This window comes from Bacillus rossius, chromosome 10, assembly GCF_032445375.1.
Source record: "Bacillus rossius redtenbacheri isolate Brsri chromosome 10, Brsri_v3, whole genome shotgun sequence".
Classification (NCBI taxonomy): Eukaryota; Metazoa; Arthropoda; class Insecta; order Phasmatodea; family Bacillidae; genus Bacillus; species Bacillus rossius.
In genome coordinates this window covers 9925657-9946037 of record NC_086337.1, presented here as the reverse complement: position 1 = coordinate 9946037, position 20381 = coordinate 9925657, and the positions used below count along the sequence as shown (strand labels likewise).

The window sequence follows — 20381 nt, the reverse complement described above, 5'->3', positions numbered from 1 at the left end:
AAAACGAACGTAAAAGTAAATAAAGTGCCATAGAGTGGACATTCACTGTAAATGAAATACAGTAGAACCCCTATTTAACGAAGTGCTATGGTTACCGAAAATGTTTACTTTAAATCGATGTTTCGTTTAATCCGATTTACCGATTTTCAATGACCCCCCGCACTCATAATCACGTCCCTACGTTTCCATATCGTAGACAGGGTCGACGCTGATATCTTGTGCTGCCGTGCTATCTCAGACTTCGTCAACTTTACATCTTCAACGTCTTTTAATCTCGCTCGTACGGCCCCCGGTTCGTACGTACACCTCGGTCGTACATACAGATTTTCAGAAACTGTGAAAAATGAGGCATAAAATTAGAAAAAAGTTTAAAAATATGTAAAGTGTAAGAAATACGTTAAAGTTTATTAAAATACAGTCGCAACCTGCAGCGTTTATAACAAATACGAGCTACATACACATTGCGTCACAGTAAAAAATTAAAAATTAAAAAAAAAATGGTCGCAAATTGATGAAAAATTTCCGTCAATAGCGCGCCGTACGCCGAGAAAGGTCATTGTACTCGGTCAGCTGCTGTTACGGCGCGGCGTAGCCGCCGGCTGACTCTCTTTGTTCGCTGAGCTGCGCAGCACATATAAAAAACGTATTCCAAAAACTAAACACCGTGCACAAAGCTCTTACTGAGAATAATAGAGCTGTAGCAAACCATATGTATTCGGTACTGAGTAACAGGTGCGCCATCTAGTACGAGTAACGAAACGTTACACACGACTGCATCTCGTTCTCGTTACTCACATTTTTCGTATGTTTTACGCATGCGCGCATGCGCGCGCATATTCGATGAATTTGCGTTACAAAGAACGATGTTTGTTTATTAAGTAAAGTATAATTTGGAAATTCGTTGTCAAAGTTTTTTACTGTTTATTAAAGGTATTGTGTGTGTAGACAAAGTTTGAGATTGGAACAGAAACACCGTAAGAAAGTATTGTTTACAAATTAGAAATATGTATGTTTTTGTTTTTTATTATCGCGTATTTTCATGTTTTTTTGTTCTTATCTCAAAAGAGATAGTATAAAAAAGCCGCTCTAATGAAATTTAATTGTTTCTTGGTTAACAAAAACTGTTAATTATCAAATATTGTTTATATTCTATTTATTATTATTTACGCGACGTCATATTGTACGCGTACGCAATACGACTCTATTCGTTGCTGCAACATAACATAGCATCTTATGCGGTATCAGAAGTAACGAGTAATGTAACGTGATACGATAGTAACGAGTACTAATTGTTATAGTAACGAATACATACGGGGACGCTTTTTTTCGTTACTTTTACACCTCTAGAGAATAATGATAATGGCGTATTGGTGTGACGTGGTCACAAGTTGAAAAACCCTGGAGGATGGGAAAAGCAATATTTGGAAACGTGTGATTATTGGCTAGCACTGTTACTATGTGGGCGTGTTTGGAAGATAACGTGGTGAGTCAAGCCAGGGATATTGATGGAGGAGGGGGATGCGGACAAAGAAACCCTTCATGACGTCATGTGTCGCGGACAGTCTATCTATCCAGGCGCACGCAATGGCACGCACCTACGCAATTCAGTTACAGCGCCCGGAGTTTTTAAGCAATTTGAACAATTTTTTTAATTTTTTCGTATTTGGACAGATGATGCAAAGACACATATTAATATATAGTACCTCCATTCTATTACTGACACCACAGAGTGTAATTTTTAATAAGATTCCATTACTATTTACTTTCATGTTTTGGAAATCTATATTATTATTTTAATAAATTGGTGTTTTTTTGATGGTTCCTGAAAACCTTTACGTTAAATCGCTGTTTTCGTTAAATCCGTGTTCGCAAAATCGGGGTTCTACTGTACCAAAGTGGTACATAGCCATCGTAAATAACTAAAACAATTTAATAATTTGAGTGATAAGTGTAAATATGAGCACATTTTGTCACTATTTGGCCAGTTGTGTTGTTTTAATTTAACAGTTATCGTAAAATTAAATAAGCTTAGCTTTGTTTTGTGGTAGTTTGCAGTCTTTTTTAAAATTACATACTTCAATCAAAGCATGATCACTTGATTTGGACCTAAACAACAAAAAAGACCTTATTTTTCTTTGAAAATAGTATGGAAATTATTTAAATTATTAACCTAAAATAATTACCGATCACATTGTGTTTCCCACTGTAAATTTTTTTTTCCTGTCCAATATTTTCTCAAACCTATTACCCTATCCTGCCCAGCTCTAGTACAGAAATATTTTGATCAATGCTGAAAGTACTGTATTTACCTGCACAAGGGTTGCCATTTTGTATGGGTCGCACCTTCAATTTTGGGCAAAAAATTCTAACATTTTCACCGTAAGGTTGCCCTCACGTCATATATTTGTCTTCACTAAAGACTAAAGGTGGCCCACTCTCACTCCCTCCTTCTTACACTCCCTTCCCTTCCCCTTCTCCTTCCCCTTCCCCTTCCCCTTCTTCTTCCCTCCATATTTATTACCATTCCAGTTCTCAATCTACCTAACAAAAAGACAAAAGGAGAAGACTGCCATTTCTATACCTATTGTTTCTCTTTGGTCTAGTGTATTTTATTTTTTACCCACCCCTTAGCGGCAGAGGGAGAAGAGGCTGCCAGCCACTCTCTGTCAGTTTCCTCCATCAAAACTAGCACGTGCGTTACTGCAGGGCTGGAGGAATATAAAATGTGTACTTATAAACACCGAAGATGACTGATGTTTTTTCGTGAATGTTCAGTGGAAAGCGTTGGGATATTAGTCACACAGAAACAATAATGATTGGGCACAGTCGCATCATGAACACCTGTCCAGATAGACACTTTAGTTGTGTGGGTTCCAGGTCAGGGATATCGCCACGATGAGAGGGCGGGAGAACACACACAGTTGCTCTCTCTCTCTGGGAAAGGGGGGGGGGGGGGGTTATCTTATATTGTCTCCTCCTCTCCTCACCCTTGCAGCGCAACACACACATCACTCGCCGGCACCGACACGGCAGCACGGCAGGCGTGCGATGCTCATGGAGCTCACACTACTGCTGATATATTTTGATTAAACAAATTATGTTTACTCATGGAGTTATATTTATTAAAAACCTAAATATGTAGCTTATTTATTTGGGCTCATGTTAAACCACGCAGGCAATATAACATTTTTCAACCCAAGGTTTAAAACTCACATATAAGGATCACGTTAAAATTTTTTAAACTAAAAATCAACATAAAAGTGCTACCTATACACTGGTAAATACAGTATAGCCCGGCAAGATACTTGTGAACCTGCGCAGACCCCAATTCGTGGCCTGACGCACACTACCGTCACGTGATAGCCGCCAGGGGAAGTGGAGGGGGTCAGTTACGCGCTTCACTCGGCTGCGTGAGGATTGCGTCAGCGCGTCATGCCGGGACCTGGGTTACACGGTACAACAAGCGAGCCTATCCCATCAACCTCGGGAATTAAGTCGAACCTTATTCCAGGACGACCCTTGCGAGGACAGGCGCGTGAAATTGTATACAACGTTGCGACGCATCTGAAAGAAAAGAAGTTGCTGTACGGTTTAAAATACAATGTTACTGAAGCGACAAGTGCTGCGACGGGTGTGTCTGAATCAACGGTAAAAAGAATTTTGGCTGAGGGGAAAGTAAAAAGTAAAATTGGTCTGAACTTTTCAACACCTACTGGCAAAAAAAAAAAGAACGCAAAAAAAGGTTAGAAGTCGACGATTTTACGTGTGGTGCTGTGAGGAGAAAAGTGCATGAATTTTACACTGTCAGGAAAACTGTTCCAACTTTAAATAAATTAAAGACGGCTTTGCGAGATGATGGTGTTTTGGACTGCAGTAAAGAATTTTTGAGAAAACTGTTAAAGAGACTGGGATTCCGTTGGACGAAGTGTCAGTCAAGGAGAAGGATTTTGATTGAGAAGCCTGATATAGCAGCATGGAGGGGGCAAGTTTCGAAACGATGGTCGTTCAATCGTTTATGTAGATGAAACGTACATCCATGCTACCCACAGCGTTAGTTATTGTTGGCAATCGGACAATGAGCTGGGTGTTACAGAGCCAATCGGGAAAGGCCAGCGTTTAATAAATGGGTGTTACAGAGCCAATCGGGAAAGGCCAGCGTTTAATAATTGTGAATGCAGGAGGAGAGGAGGGATTTGTACAGAATGCATTGTTGATATTCCGGTCAAAACAAAAAACGGGAGATTATCATAATGACATGAATTTCGAAAACTTTTCGAAATGGGTTACACATAAACTGCTTCCAAATTTACCTGAAAACTCCGTCATTGTTCTCGACAATACAAGTTATCACAATGTACAGACAAATAAGAAGCCGACTTCCGCTAACACCAAACAAGTGATTCAAGAGTGGCTAAAAATAAACAACATAACTTTTTCCTCTGACCTAACAAAAGCCAACCTACTATTACTTGCGAAACAAGTGCCCACTTCCAAAACTTACAAAATTGACGAAATCATTAAAATGAACTCCCACGAAGTAATCAGGCTTCCACCCTATCATCCGGACCTCAATCCGATTGAGTTAGTGTGGGGATATATTAAAGGACAAGAGTGCGAAGAAATATCATCCTCACTCGAAGACAAGAAGACATTATGTGAACAGCTGTTTAGTAGCTACTCTAAAGAGCAATGGAAAGAATGCTGCCGGCATGTGGAAAAAATTGAGAATGAATACTGGAACAGTGATAGGTTATTATATACTGAAATAGATAAGATTATTGTTAATCTTGAAGAATCTACAGACGAAGATTCCTCAAGTGAAACGGAAAATGCCAGCTTCACATCAGACTCAGATTAGGTAAATAACATAGCTACTATAATAACAATCTAACTATTAAAATATTACGTTGGCATCTTAAAATTATGTATCTATTATCAACACGCAGTTTTGCGTCGAACATTAGTGACGGAAAAAGTAGTGACAAAACGCAAATGTTCTGTATTTTACCTTTAAGAAAATGCTATTTTTACAGAACCCTTAACCAAATGATAATTTGATAACTAAGCCTTCAAAGAAAGAATAATTTAACACATGCAGCATTTTTGTTTATGACAATATAGTTTTTTCACAGAGAGGTTTTTTATGACTGCAAACAAATAGCGTGACTGTTAGCATACTGATGTTCTGTTAACTTGATTTATTTTTGTAAATATGTATGTGTTTGAATGATTTGGACATTGGTTAACGATGTAGTGTATTTTCCAGTTGTGATTACATGATGCAGTTCATGTGTTATAACCCTTCTGTTGCGTTCATGTAAGACGGGCTGACACTCCATCGCCTTGATTTGGAGGGGTCGCCACGCCTTCCCCTCCAGACACTGTCGTTGCGCTAAGGGGCGGTAAAGGGGAAGGCAGCCCATGCGCGCAGCGATAAGAGAGACGGTTCAGATTTAACTTTTCCCCCTATAGTTTCTCGTTGTTACCAGTTTGGATATACTGTATTAACAAAACAGATTTTATTGGCATCTTGATTTTGCCTTATTTAGAAATACATTAATATTTTTGTAATTTTTCAGTAGTGTGGCTTCTGTGAAATAAGAGTAATAATAATTAGATAATTTTCCATGATAATTATTGTTTTAGATGACCAGTTACAGAATTTTGGAGATTAGTGGGGTACAAGTACTCAAAATATTGAGTTGAGTTTTAAATAGGGATGGGCCTGTCGAATCCTCGAATCCTTGAATCCCATCGAATCTCTAGTATTCGAAAGATTCGAAATTCAAGGGAAAAGATTCGGGATTCGAGGAAAAATATTGATGTAAATGTAGTACTTTAAAAACTTAAATGCTTACAATTTACTTGGCCTGTTTACGTTTTCCTTGGAACACATCCTATTGAGGTACAGTAGAACCTCGTTAATACGTGATGGTCTGGACCGAGATAATCACGGATTACCGAATTTCACGGACTAGCGATTAAAAGCCCGGAAGGTCTTGTCAAGTTTCTCAGACACCGGTGTGCAGCTGAGTTAAGGCCAAGGTCATGTGACATAACATCTCCTGAGGCTTACTGCGCCTTGGCATTAGATGAATAAAAAATAGTAAACTCCCCATTATTCGTGTTATATGGGACCTGCAGATGCCCGGATAATTGAAATCCTGTAAAAAAATTAATAAACCCGGATAATCCGTTCACGGTAAGGGCCGGCTGTCTTGGAATTAGTGTCTCGGCTTAAAAAAATACAGCACTGCGTAGCCATTAGTTCATGGTCATTTACAACAGCCAAAGAGAGAAAGATAAGATTGTGCTGACCTTGCTCACATAAATTTTGGGTAGGCCCCCCCTCCCCCGCCCTTCGTACAGCCGAATGCCAGCCAGACACCACTCGCCAGGTGCGCCTGCCGTGTGTTGGCGTTGGCGGGTGGAAAATAACTCAGCAGCACGTGAAAAAACATTCAAACAAAGGGAGATGGGAAGCAGAAGTCAGGACATCCCCTTCAAGTTTAAAGAGTGACAAATGTAACAGCTGAAAGGGGGGCGACACAAAGGGCATCGTTGCAGAGTTTGGCGGCCCACCCGATGGCTTGCAGTGTTTGCCGGCCGCTGGCCCGCGTGATGTTAATTTTAAGCGCAGACAATTTTTACTTATCATTTTTTTCTGCTCTTATAAATCGTCCCGGATTATTTAATTCCCGAATTAGCGCATCACGGATTAACGAGGTTCTACTGACTGTATTGTACTTTTAATTCGTTATTATATAAAAAAAATTATGAAGCATGTACTGATTTGGGAAACTTACTTTATATTCATGAACATGGATGCATTGTCGCTACATTGGCATTAAATAAGGCATAAATCACACATGTATTTTCTGAATATTCTAAAAAATAAAATAAAGCACATTTAGGACCTAGACTAGTAATATGAATCTTGTTTTTTTTTTTTTTAATAACTTTACCGAGAAATCTGTTACTTAGTAATACAACTATATAACGGTTCGTTATATACAAAATAAACAGTTCAACGCCGATTGTAATTTTTGTTGTTTTTAATTTTTTTCAAATAGAATGCCCCGACGAATCCAAACACTTACAATGGTTCATTCCCTCGTTCCACATGTATATCTGACTGTCGAAAATTGCTCGTAGTTCGCTTGATGAGAATTAACGGAAAAAATAGCGTCCTTCAGTAATGTTTTTACTAGTACACAAAGATGGTGCGACCTCAAACAGGGCCGCACCCAGCGAAAACGGATTTCGCTACGAGCCGAACGCCGACGAAGGTGGCCACAATTTCTAATTATGTACTGTTCGAAAGAAAATAAAACATATTAGGTTGACTTAATACTCGGCCTGGCTCTGACCACCAACGTTAAATTATCCATTAGCAAATTACATTATAATTTGGCGAGACCTACTGGGGCAGCGATCGACAGACGACTGGTGAAGTCTTGTCACCGTCTCCTCCACGCAGGGAGAATAAGACACATGACCTCACCGACCAATCACATGCACGCTTCATTCATGCTACAGGTACAAGCCAATCACAGAACAAGTTACAATACATGAAAAAATCTTTTACATACAGAACTCTGGGCTTCCCCTGATTTGTCTCTTTTCAATTTCACATCGAAATCGGGGACTCCCAATCTCGTTCTCTCTCCCACACCGTGAGACAGCAGTTATCACTCAGTTCCCACGCAGTGGGGGAATTACCGTCTTTATCTCGGTTGGCGGGGAAGCACTGTTTCTTTCTCACTTACACTTACAGGCCTCCCATGCCTCTCTTTCTAACCATCACACCAGACACAGTCCCGTGATTTATAATTATATTACAATACGTTAATAAAAATTAAGAACAGCAATCATAATACAAATTACTTTACCAAAATTAAACTTATTGAGAAAAACCTGAAAAAGTAGGGCTAAACAGGTAAAATTCTACTACAGCGACTTCTTTGTGAATAATTACATAAAAAATAGTACTGATTGAAAATGTCTAATAAAATAATAACCTACTTTTTCAGGTTATTTCTAAATGATTTTAATGTTGTAAAGTAATTTGTATTATAATTGCTGTTTATAATGTTCATTAACGTATGGAATGATTCTAGAACAAGGGACTGTGTCTGGTGTGATGGTTAGAAAGAGAGGCATGAGAGGCCTGTAAGTGTAAGTGAGAAAGAAACAGTGCTTCCTCGCCAACCGAGGTAAAGACGGTAATTCCCCCACTGCGTGGGAACTGAGTGATAACTGCTGTCTCACGGTGTGGGAGAGAGAACGAGAATGGGAGTCCCCGATTTCGATGTGTAATTGAAAAGAGATAGATCAGGGGAAGCCCAGAGTTCTGTGTGTAAATGGTTTTTTCATGTATTGTAACTTGTTCTGTGATTGCCTTGTACCTGTAGCATGAATGAAGCGTGCATGTGATTGGTCGGTGAGGTCATGTGACGTCTACTCCCTGCGTGGAGAAGAGTGTGGCAGGACTTCACCAGTCGTCTGTCAATCGCTGCCCCAGTAGGTCGCGTTCGGTGGCTTCTCGCTAAATTATGCAGTAATTTGCTAATGGATAATTTCACGTTGGTGGTCAGAGCCAGGCCGAGTATTAAGTCAACCTAATTTGTTTTTTTTCTTTCGAACAGTACATAATTAGAAATTGCGGCCACCTTCGTCGGCGTTCGGCTCGTAGCGAAATCCGTTTTCGCTGGGTGCGGCCCTGTTTGAGGTCGCACCATCTTCGTGTACTAGTAAAAACATTACTGAAGGACGCTATTTTTTCCGCTAATTCTCATCAAGCGAACTACGAGCAATTTTCGACAGTCAGATCAGGACTTCACCAGTCGTCTGTCGATCGCTGCCCCAGTAGGTCGCGTTCGGTGGCTTCTCGCTAAATTATGATGTAATGTGCTAATGGATAACTTAACGTTGGTGGTCAGAGCCAGGCCGAGTATTAAGTCAACCTAATTTGTTTTATTTTCTTTCGGACAATAATTAGAAATTACGGCCACCTTCGTCGGCATTCGGCTCGTAGCGAAATTCGTTTTCGCTGGGTGCGGCCCTGTTTGAGGTCGCACCATCTTCGTGTACTAGTAAAAACATTACTGAAGGACGCTATTTTTTCCGTTAATTCTCATCACGCGAACTACGAGCAATTTTCGACAGTCAGATATACATGTGGAACGAGTGAATGAACCATTGTAAGTGTTTGGATTCGTCGGGGCATTCTGTTGGAAAAAAATAAAAAACAACAAAAAATACAATCGGCGTTGAACTGTTTCTTTTATATATAACGAACCGTTATAACTATAATGCCGACTTTCATCACAAGTTACGGTCGCACAATCATGTAGTAATAACAATAATAATGAATGACAAAAATTAATACATTATACAATTATTATTTTAATCGCGATTCCAATTTAATTATTCTGATACACATTTTATTTATGAATTTTTTTAGGACCAAGTTTGGTTTGTGTAGACTACCAACATTAAAATATGTATTACCTGAGAATTCCATGATGGCCAACCAATGAATTTGTTAGCCAATCATTTTGAGCAACACAAAAAATAACTAATATTAATATAAAGAATTTTAATGGGTAAACTAGAGAAAACACCCCGTCACTTTTAACTTCGGGCATATTAATCACTATGCTTTAGTGAGGCTTAATTTAAAAAGACGCACAACAATATTTCTTATTTCTTATGGCCTAAAACCATTGAAGCCAAGATGGTGCCTTTCAGTTTCCATTAAATATTTCAGGAAAGCGTTTATTTTCATTTGGGACTTTAAACAAATGCAGGGTGTCTACTGACCCTGGAAAACCTGGAAAACCTGGAAAAATCAGGGAATATTGTAATCAGGGAAAAATCAGGAAATTTTTGTTTGGTAGGTTGTAGTTGGCAATATGTTTTTTGTTTATTGATCTGCTTGCATTGACGTAGTATCAAGTGAATCGCGCTCCATTTTTTTATTTTTGAATGGAAAATAACGAACAGTTCCTACGTCCATTTTCTTTTATTTACCATCGGATTCAGAAGTGCGTTAAATCATGTGATACAAGCTGGTCTGTTATCCTGCTGACGTGACGTGCTGCAGCATGTGCTTCCCACGTTAGGATTATACTGACAGGTGCATCAATGGATGCCCTCAACGTAAACTGGGCATTTTTGTTAGCTTTGAAAATACACTTCACAGACACTTTTGGTGAAGATTCGCCATCGTTGCTACAAAATTGGTAGCTGTGGGCTTCATATGGTCCATGGTGCTTTCAAAACTGTAATTTCTGCTATACAATTGGACGTTGTTAGTTTTTTGAGGCACAGTTACTATTTGTTTATGCATGTACCTACCTGCAAGGAGGGCAGATTACATTAGAATAACTGGATCAGAGCTTTTTTCCAAGAAATTTTGTGCAATCAGATGGAATACTGCAGTTGCTGAGCGTGCCATGAAAACGTTACCCCACCTAAAGAAATTTGTTAGTGAAGTTTCTATTTTATCTGTGTCTTTCAGTGTAGTGAAAAGTGCTCTTGAAGAAAGTAAAATTGACATTCTTCTACTCTTTGGCATCAGAGCTGGAATTGTTTCTCACAATTTTCCAAAGTGAAGCACCCATGGCACCTTTTCTTTATGATTCACTGGTAGATTCATTGGCAGGAAAGTTTGTGAAACCAGAGGTACTGAAGAGCTTTAGGGAGAAACACAATGTATCTCGATTGGATGTAGATAACCAGGAAAATATATTGACTGCTAACAATATCAAGTTGGGTTATGCAGTACGCCATGCCATCAAGAAAGAGAAAGTACCAGTAAAGTCTGTCCTGTTACTGAAAAATGATGTTAGGACTTGTCTAAAGGTTATGGTAAAAAATCTTCAAGACAAAAGTCCCCTGAAGTTCAAACTTAACAAGGGAATTTCCTGCTTATGTCCGTCTGTGGCTTTAAATTCGGGTGTGAGGAAACAGTGTGTGGAATACAGTTTAGAATGTTGTCTTCAAAACAAGAGGCTATAAGGACAAGAAGCTGATAACATTGAGTTGGTATGTTCCTCGCAAGATTCTGAGGCACTGTTCTCATCTTTTTCTCGAGAAGACTGGCGCCTTGATCACTTGTGGATGCTCATTCTTAAGGCACATACAGTAGCTGCCAAAACAGGCCTTCTAAAGTTTGTGAGGATGATGTTGGTACTTTCCCATGGAAATGCATCATTGGAGAGAGGATTTTCAGTAAATTCTAATTTGCTGACTGAAAACTTGCAGGAAGAAATACTGATCGCACAAAGACAGATGTACGACTTTGTTCAACGTTCTGGAGGTGTAGAGCATGTTGATATCACCAAGTCCATGTTACAGTATGTAAGAAATGCTAGTTGTAGGCGTAAGGAAGCCCTGCAAACAAAACAAAAAGAAAAGGAAGCTACAGACAAGAAGAAAGCAGAAAAAGAAGAGTTGAAGAGGAGATCAAGGCATTGCAGTTGAAGAAGGTTCGAGTGTTGGATTTGGCTCGTTCTGAAGTAAGTGCAATAGATGCAAAAGTTGAGTCACTGCGAAATTGATGGGAGCTTCCTTTTACTTATGTTTTTGCAAAAGTAAGTGTGTGAAATATTTGCAGTAGCATGTTAATTGAGTCACTGGCCACGTCTGGAAGAAGGTATTATTTTTACTAATTTAAGTGAGTTGAAATACTTTGAAACCCATCAATGTACTGTTATGCAGTTTTTTCAGTTTCGTGGAATGTCGTAATTGTGTTACAGAAAACCTGGAAAAGTTCAGTTTTAGACCTGGAAAACCTGGAAAAATCAGGGAATTTCATTTACTTGATCTGGTAGACACCCTGCAAACGTCAAGTTGGTAACTACAAAATATTGTTCCGTCGGATGTTGAATTTCGTTTTCCGATTTCCGTGGATACATGAATCACTGTACTCACAGATAATGCCTGAATGCCTTAAATCCACCAAATCGGATTCTACAGCAATTGATGAAGTGACCAGATTCTTACGTGATCCTACAGTTAACCCCGAAATAAACATCCTCGAATACTGGAAAACTCAGTCTGTGTGTTCACCCAGGCTACATAAACTGTCCAAAAAATATTTGTGTTCACCACCTGCGACAGTGTTCAGCGCTGTAGGAAACATATGTGACCAAAAATGGAATCGTCTTGATCCAGACCGTGTCAAAATCCTTGTTTTTAAAAAAAAATATAAAGGGTTAAATAATTCTGCATAATGTTTAATTTTTTCTATGGATGGGACGAATCCACATTTTCGTCTAATCCGAATCCTTGTTCGAATCCTCAGTGTTTGTCATCGAATCTCGAATCCCAGTCCCACACTAAACTTCATCATATGTTATTAAAAAAAAATCACACATTTATTTTAAAAAATTACATAGGCCTATGTATTAAAAAAAATCACATGTATAAAATCAGTGCATAGTGTATACAACAGATATAAAATAGAGACTAATAACCTCAAAAACCACACATGTAAGTTTGCATCTGTCTAATTCTCTGTTAAATTAATCCTTCCTATGTTTTCAATAAAATACGTTTGTATAACAGACACCATTTAAAAAAAGTTACTTTTTTTCTGCGATGTTATATTATTGAAGGTTGGAAATGATCGAGTAGTTATGCTAATTGACAAAATGCAGCGTAGTTTATCTTATGTTTGTGCCATTTCCGTTACCTTGTGCCGGAAATTAGGCATTTCGTCACCTTTTTTAATTTTTTCTATAATTTTAAAATTTTTTGGGGTTTCTTATTTTTTAATTTATCTGGTTGTTAATGGGGGTGATTTACTTTTTGTTAGGCCGGTGTACGCCACGGATTTAAACTTTGTGCCAGTGGACCGAAGCCCCTTCCCTTTTGTTTCCCCCACCCTCCCCCCTTAGTTCTGAGAAATCAAGGAGCAGTGACCTGACATGAACTTAGCCAAGAGACCTAAAGAGACCTCCGCGAAACCTAGCGGCAGAAAAAAGCAACTTCACCCATGTTGGCCAGCGAGCTGAGACTACGCCGTGACACCTGGCGGCGAGTCAGTTCACTGCCTCCGTTAGTTCCCCTTTACACCGCCAGAGCGCAGCGCCGCTACGCCTTATGGCCCTATGCTTCTTCCTCCCGACCTGTAGAAGTCGATTGTTGGTTGCTTCCGGTCCTGCCAGTAGAGACCGCAGCAGTCGCCCTTTGGCGCGAACTACTGAAGTCGTGCGTACAACCACCCGGGCACCTTCGGAAATTTTCGGCCTAGAACCGAACCTCCCCACTCCTTTGACCCGGTGCCTCACCGCCCGATTTAATTAGGAGCTTTATCCGCCATCGTGGCACTCAGTCCTTTGATCGCGGCTACTGACCATGTCTTCTCGACGTCCTCTGCGCTAGGAGGTTTTTCGCGGGAATTGCGATTTCGGGTGCAGAAGAGATGTAGTCAGTTGATCTATGGGATGTGATCCCATTTGTTTCAGTAGTCGGTCAGTAGTAGTAATTAGTTCAAGTCATGTCTCTAATTTTTAAGATTTAGTGTTTTTTAATTTTTTTTCCTAAATTTTCGGCTTCGTTCGCGCATCCGCGTCTTCTCGGTCCGCGGCATCCTGATGTCGGCGCGAGACACCTAGTGAGCTCCGTACTCTACACCCTGTTTGGTGAGTAATCCGGCCTTCTCCCCCACATTCCCGTTTGTTGGCCTTTTGCTCCGACGGTGTAGGACTGTCTGGAAGCAAGTCTAATTCGTTTTGAATTTGATTTGGGTTTCAGACAAGGTCGAAGTGCTGAAGAGACAAATTGCTCTTAGCTCGTGGTCCTGCACCTCCACTGCGGGTCACGTTAGAAGAGATGTTTCCGCGACCCGACGTTATCTTTTGAAGACCCGGGTGGTAATGTGAAATCAACATCCCCCCCCCCCCCCCCCCACCTTCTAGCTACGAACTACATTAATCGAATGAATAGCCTACCAGCGAACAGTGCTTTCCTCAAGAATATGTAGAATCAATAAAACTAATCATCGATGTAATAATTGGACAAATCAAATTTTGGTGTGATACTTATAAATTTTTGTTTATGTAATTGTTTGTTGGGAAAGTTGAGTATGTGTTGTTATACTAATATAGGGCCGGCCCTTTCTCGAAAAACTAAAGTATATTGTTAATATCATTAATTGGGAAACTTATAAATGCCAAATAAAATGGAAAACGGAATTCATTATTTACATTTTTAAATAAAACAGGGAACCTATAGACCAAGCTACTTGTGTAGTGTTAATTTATTTACGATATACCTTCTTCCCTTAAACGATCCACCAGCTTCCCAGTTGCTTGTGTCAGGGAGTTCCAAATTGTCTTGTTCTCCACCTCGTGCCACCTCTGGTCAATAAACTTATTTTTCTTATTATTCTTACCCAGCAAGTTTCCAAGGCTCTTTTTAATTAATTTAAAATAATTCAATTTTGAGGCATGAGGGGCGTTACAACCTTCATAATATAGTTTAGGTATACAATTTTCTAGAGCTGGGCGAACCTCAGTTCTCTGGTTTCGAACCGAACCGAACCGAATTGAACCATAGCAAAAAAATTTCGAACCGAGCTGAACAGAACCTCATACAGAAATAATTTATTTGAATTAAAATGAACCGACGACCAGCATTTAGGTCTTAAACTGAATGGTGAGAATGAAAGGTTCTCCAGCCATATGTAAAATTAAAAAAATTATATTATAGCTTAGCTTTATTAAAACATTGCAAAACATTTTATAAGTAAAGTTTTTGCAATAAATAATGAAGGAAAGAAAACAGTTTGGTGAAAATCATTTTGCATTTAATTTCTTTATATACACACACACACAGACACAGACAGACACACACAGAAAGACACACACAGACACACACAGACAGACACACACAGACACACACAGACAGACACACACAGACACACACACAGACACACACACACAGACACACACACACAGACACACACACAGACACACGCAGACAGACAGACACACACACACACACAGACACACACACACACAGACAGACACACCGAAGACAGACACACACACACACACACACTTATACGGGACCATAGTATTTTCCGAGGACCGGAAATTTAAGATAACATACGAGGACCACTAGGAAATAAATATCTACATCTTATATAAGTAATCGATGAAATGGGGCGATTTTACATATCTTACACACACTATAAAATTTTGGAAATTTACGCAATTTAAATATTTGTGTATTGCAACTGTGAATATATTGTATCTTGTTAGGACCATGATTTTAGCCAGGCCTTACGAGGTCCTACGAAAAGTAACGAACTTTTCACACAAGAGTTCAGAACACACAGAGGGAGAACCAGCCTAGTTTTGTAACAGAATCTTTACACAGCTCGTTCAAATGCTGTAAGTATGGACCGACTAAGATTTTCATTATATATTCCACACAATTCAGGTAAAAGTAAGGACCGGGTCCTCGGTATGCGCCAATGCTATGTGGGTTCGTGTGCATTATGGCTACACTGCAAAGATTTCGGAACCAAAATGTTTTTTTTAAATTCTTTTAGTTTTATTGTATTTTTTGTGTAGTCTACCTTATTTTTAATTCTATTAAATTTAAACAATCTTTTTTTTCAGGTGGCAACACAAACAAAATAACATATGAGTTTAAAATGTATTTGCATGATCTCGATAGTAATTTCTTTTTTGTCGAATGGAGGAGCAGTACCTAATTCATGGAATCAAATTTTCGACTTACTATTTCTAAAAAAATGTAAGATAACACACAGTATAGCTTTTTTTTTTTGGTGATAAGCTCTACCAAAGATTAATTTCCACTATCGTTTACTTACTTACTGTAACATTAAATGTCAAGACTGAAATGATACATTTATTTTTATCGTGAACACGCCGGTTTGGAGTAGGCTTTAATGTTTTTTTTTTAAATTTTGTGTGCTCAAATAAAATAAGCAATTTTTACAGTGGCTTCCTTGCCTATTCGGAATCTGAATTTGCCATGGAAATACGTGTGCGTGTGCGTGTTGGAATATTTTATGAAGCGAGGACCAGCGCATGGGTTTTCTCCGGCACCGCGAAGACCTTCAGCGCTCCGAGGACCGGGCACCACTCAAAGTGAAATACACATCATAACAAATCGTACACTTTAATATGAGGACCGTGTTACACAGAACTTTCATTATACTCGCCGTGCGCGAAGTTTATCCTTTTTGATTGTCTTTAATAATTGATTGTGAACAAACCAAACACTCTGAGAAATAACAAGTGTTGAATTATGACAAGAAGAATAGACATGTTCCTTTGAAACAATTATTTCTGAAATGCTCAAACATGAAAATATTAACAATTCATATATGTGTGGTACAGAAAGGACGAATGGAGATGTACGGTGACTATACACACGTTTTTATTTTATCATACACTTTGAAGACTAAGCTACACTTTATTGGTGAATTATCTGTGTTAAATGAGGACTGATCTATGTGGCCAATGATATCAGAGTATTGGAAAATTAAAAAAAATATACGAGAACCATCTTACACACTTCTTTGTTTACTGAGTTTTGTAATGTTGCGAACATAAGCGATGAGCATGTTTGGATATATAGTGAGGACCGACCTAGTGGCCAAAGAGATAAGTCTGACATATAACTAGGGACATGTGTATTTCGCGAATACATTTCGTGTCAACGTATTTCACAAAATACTGTAGCTTTTCTCCTGTGGTTATTGGCTCAGGTCGGGGAGAGGTGTCGTCCCGCTCTTGACAGGGCCAATTAGAATGTGGTCACCGCACTGCTGCACCCTCACAATTTGCCATGACTCTCAGAAAAAGCTACAGTGTTTTGTGAAATACCTTGACATGAAATAAAATTGCGAAATACAGGTGTCCCTACTTATAACGATACCAGAACCGTCTTACATACAGCTTGCTTTACTGACGGGTTTAGCTTTGACATAAACTGCGAGGACCCGTTACACAAATGTCAAAGTGTGAATGTAGAACGAGCACCATCTTAAATCTCACCTATTTTTGCTCTAATTCACAGTCACCTAGGTATGTATTGCAATGACCAGATACACAAACAGTGACAAAAATATAATCTGAAATGAGAAACAAAAAATCAAAATTAGTAATTTACGATAACCGTCTTACGTGTAATGCTTGCAATAATTTGCGGTATAATGGCATAAACCAGGCATGAAGCTCAAAACCTAAATGAAAAAAGTTTACAGTGATAAAAATAATTAGTACCTAAACCGGATCTAATTTTATTTCATTAATTCAAATATAAATTTGACTTAGTTACCTTATTGTGATTAAACAAGACTAGATTTACGGGAGTGCGAATGACATCCAAATTTTAATTTCTGAACAAGTTTTGATGTTATGATTCCATCCCCTCCCCCCTGTTTTAGGGATATTCCAGATAAAATGGAGGCGACTGCTCTGATTGCTTGCTGTCCGGCCATTGTTACTAACATCTCGCGCTAAGCCAACACCGACTAGAACTTCAGGCCTGCGCGCATCCTTGTGACGTCATCCACAGTAGGCCATCCTTCCCCCGCCGAGGCCACCTTCAGACGGCAGTGCTGGCCGTTACAGGAGCTCGGCAAACTTGCACAGAAGGATTTTAGGTTTTTGTATCAAGTGTTTGCTTTTTGCAGAGTAATAACTTAACAAACATTTTTATGTAGAAAGTCTCTCAGTTTCTATAAAAACAGTTACGACATGAAACACAGTACAAGTTTTTTTTTTTAAACTCATATAACTTCCTTTTGAATTTAGTTTTTTTTAATAACTACAATTTAGACAAGGTATTGTATAAAGAATTTATTTAGAAAAAGAGTTTTCTGTTGTGAAAATAAATTGTATGATATTAAAATAACAGTGTACTACAAGTTAGAATTTTTACGTAGGTGCCTATATATTCTTATATCTAAGTATCAACACATAAATAATTACATTTATTGGCACTGTGGATAAAAAGGTTTTGAATTACAGTTCTTTGATGATTTAGTAATTCAATAAAAACAATGCTATTTTTAAAAATCAATGACTCCATTTAATACACTTTTAAACTAGTGGAACGGTCAAATAAATTAAAAAAAAATAGCTTGGCAGGAAGTTAAAAAATCTTACATTGTAATGATTTATTCTTGTTTTATGACAATCTGAAAACATATCCTTCGAACTGTTTAAGGTAATTCACAATCAATCTGACAATCTTATCAAAGCAGCACATATCAAAGTAGCTAGCAATGTACAGAAAAAAATTATTATTAACATTAAAGTGATCTGCATTCTAATTCACCATTGAGAGTGTTAACTTATTTATCTCAAGTATTTATTTACACATTTTTTCAAAGTCATTTCCTATTACATATAGCCACTTTTACCGCCATAATTTACAACATCAAAATTACATCATACACACAACAAAAATCAACTTTTAAAATAAAATCCATAAAAATGTTTTAACATGGTTGCTACAGGACTAGAAAACCGGGAAAACCAGGAAATGTCAGGGAAATTAAAATGGTCAGGGAATTCCGGGAAAAGTCAGGGAAAATTCTACAAATTCTGGAAATTTTAAAGTTGCTTATAATTCAAACAAAGCTTTGTTTTGATGCGCTCGTACCGCTACCGAACGTCTCCGCTAAAAGGCTGCTGCTTAAGGCACACGGCAACTGCAACTATTTTTACTCGGTATACGATTGTCCGTTGCAATAGGCTGTTACAACCACCCACCATAACTTCTGGCCAATCCAGGCACTCGTTTGTTCACTAGCGAACCCGGCCTTCATTTGTTCGTGTTTTGATCCTTTTTAATTTGCCCTTGAGACTTTGTGTTTTGTTCCGTTCCATGCAGTGAACTACAGAACGGGCATGGCGTCGTTTATCTTTTTAAGGCTTATTTTCACGTGGAATAAGATGAGTAAAAAGCTTATTACGTGAATTTAAAGGTGTTGTTTCAAGTGAAATTAGTTTTTGATGCGATCATAAGAAAATAAAGTGCATTTTGTTAAAGCAATACTAATTCTCATTTTGAAAACTACCAAGCTGATACGAAAACAGGTGGGTTTTGTGTGCGGTTATGTTTTTGCATTTTTTCTAACTATTTTTTTAATTACTTTTTTTTCAACCGTTATAATCCGTGAGTTCTGTTGCGTGACACTTAAGCGTTAGTTAACATTGTAAGAATGTAAGAGTATTGCATGTTGTAATGCTGCTATTGTAATTCTCTAAGTAGGCCCGTTATATTGCTAGGTGTGAATTTGTAATAGTTTTTGTATTTGTGTAGTAATATTTTTTTTAAGAATGCATAAACAATAATTTTTTAACCTAACCTAAAAATATTATGTACTTTTTTTTTAGCTTAGATGTCGAAGAAAACTACTTTTAAGGAGAATTGGCTCAAGGAGTCACAGTTTCAGCATATCAAACCCTCTGCTAAAAACATAAATTCTGCATACTGCACTTTGTGCTACAAAAGTATTCAACTCAGCAATATGGGCCGAAGAGCTCTCACCAGCCATGTCAAAGGAAAAAAAATATTCGCAATTCTGCCGTCAAAATAACACAATAAAAAAACCGGTAAATATGTAGTGTACGGATTAGCGCCAAAAAAAATCGTACAAATATAAAATAACTTTCATTATATGCTCTTTTACGCCCTCTTTTCATAACCGCCTGCGGAGATAAGAAATTCCAAATACTTTAGGAGATATTGATTTTTTTAATTTTCATATTTGGGTAATATTTGTTAAAAAAAATTTAAAATTCCAAAAATACCTTTATTCTGTGCTCTTTAACTTCCTCTTTTCATTAAACCAGGCGGAGATCAGAAATTCCAAATACTTTAGGAGATATGGAATTTTTTTAATTTTCATGCTGTTCACTGATGCGGCGTTCAGCGGGAAGCCTACGATTCACTCATCCTTCTGGACATACCCGAATACTCACGTTGGCAAGCCTTCTTTTCTTAAAATTAGCAAGAGTAATTATAAATACTTTAAAAATTGTGGATGGTTGGTTATATTAGGTAAGTATAGCTACATTAAAAAAACTGTAAAATCATTTTATGGTTGCTTAGCAAATAACTTTTTAATATGTAGCTATCCATGGCTAGGAAACCGTTCACACGATTTCACAGTATTTTTAATGTAGCTATCCTAACCAAATCAACCATCCACAATGTTTTAAAGTATTTATAATGTAGTTAACATAACCTAATTGACCATTAGTTTTCATGAGTTGCATATTTATTTACAATAAACAAAAAAAAAACCGAAGATGCACGATCGGGCCAAGTATTATCTCCCGATCGAGCGTTTGCCTCTCGTCTGTTGAAAGAAG

The 20381-nt window shown here is 38.2% G+C and overlaps 1 protein-coding gene across 2 annotated transcripts in view; it reads left to right on the top strand.

Annotated features, from left to right (window-relative positions):
- LOC134535771 (caprin homolog) overlaps positions 1-20381 on the top strand; it is a 190213-nt gene that overhangs the window by 112934 nt on the left and 56898 nt on the right. The window contains exon 11 of one of the 2 annotated variants that reach the window (XM_063375017.1): positions 17441-17759. The exons of the other annotated variant lie outside the window; for it this stretch is intronic. Within the exon in view, the coding sequence (XP_063231087.1) occupies positions 17441-17475 (35 nt within the window). The 3' untranslated portion in view covers positions 17476-17759. Of the gene's footprint in view, positions 1-17440; positions 17760-20381 lie in introns of those variants that run through there. 2 annotated transcript variants of the gene reach the window in all.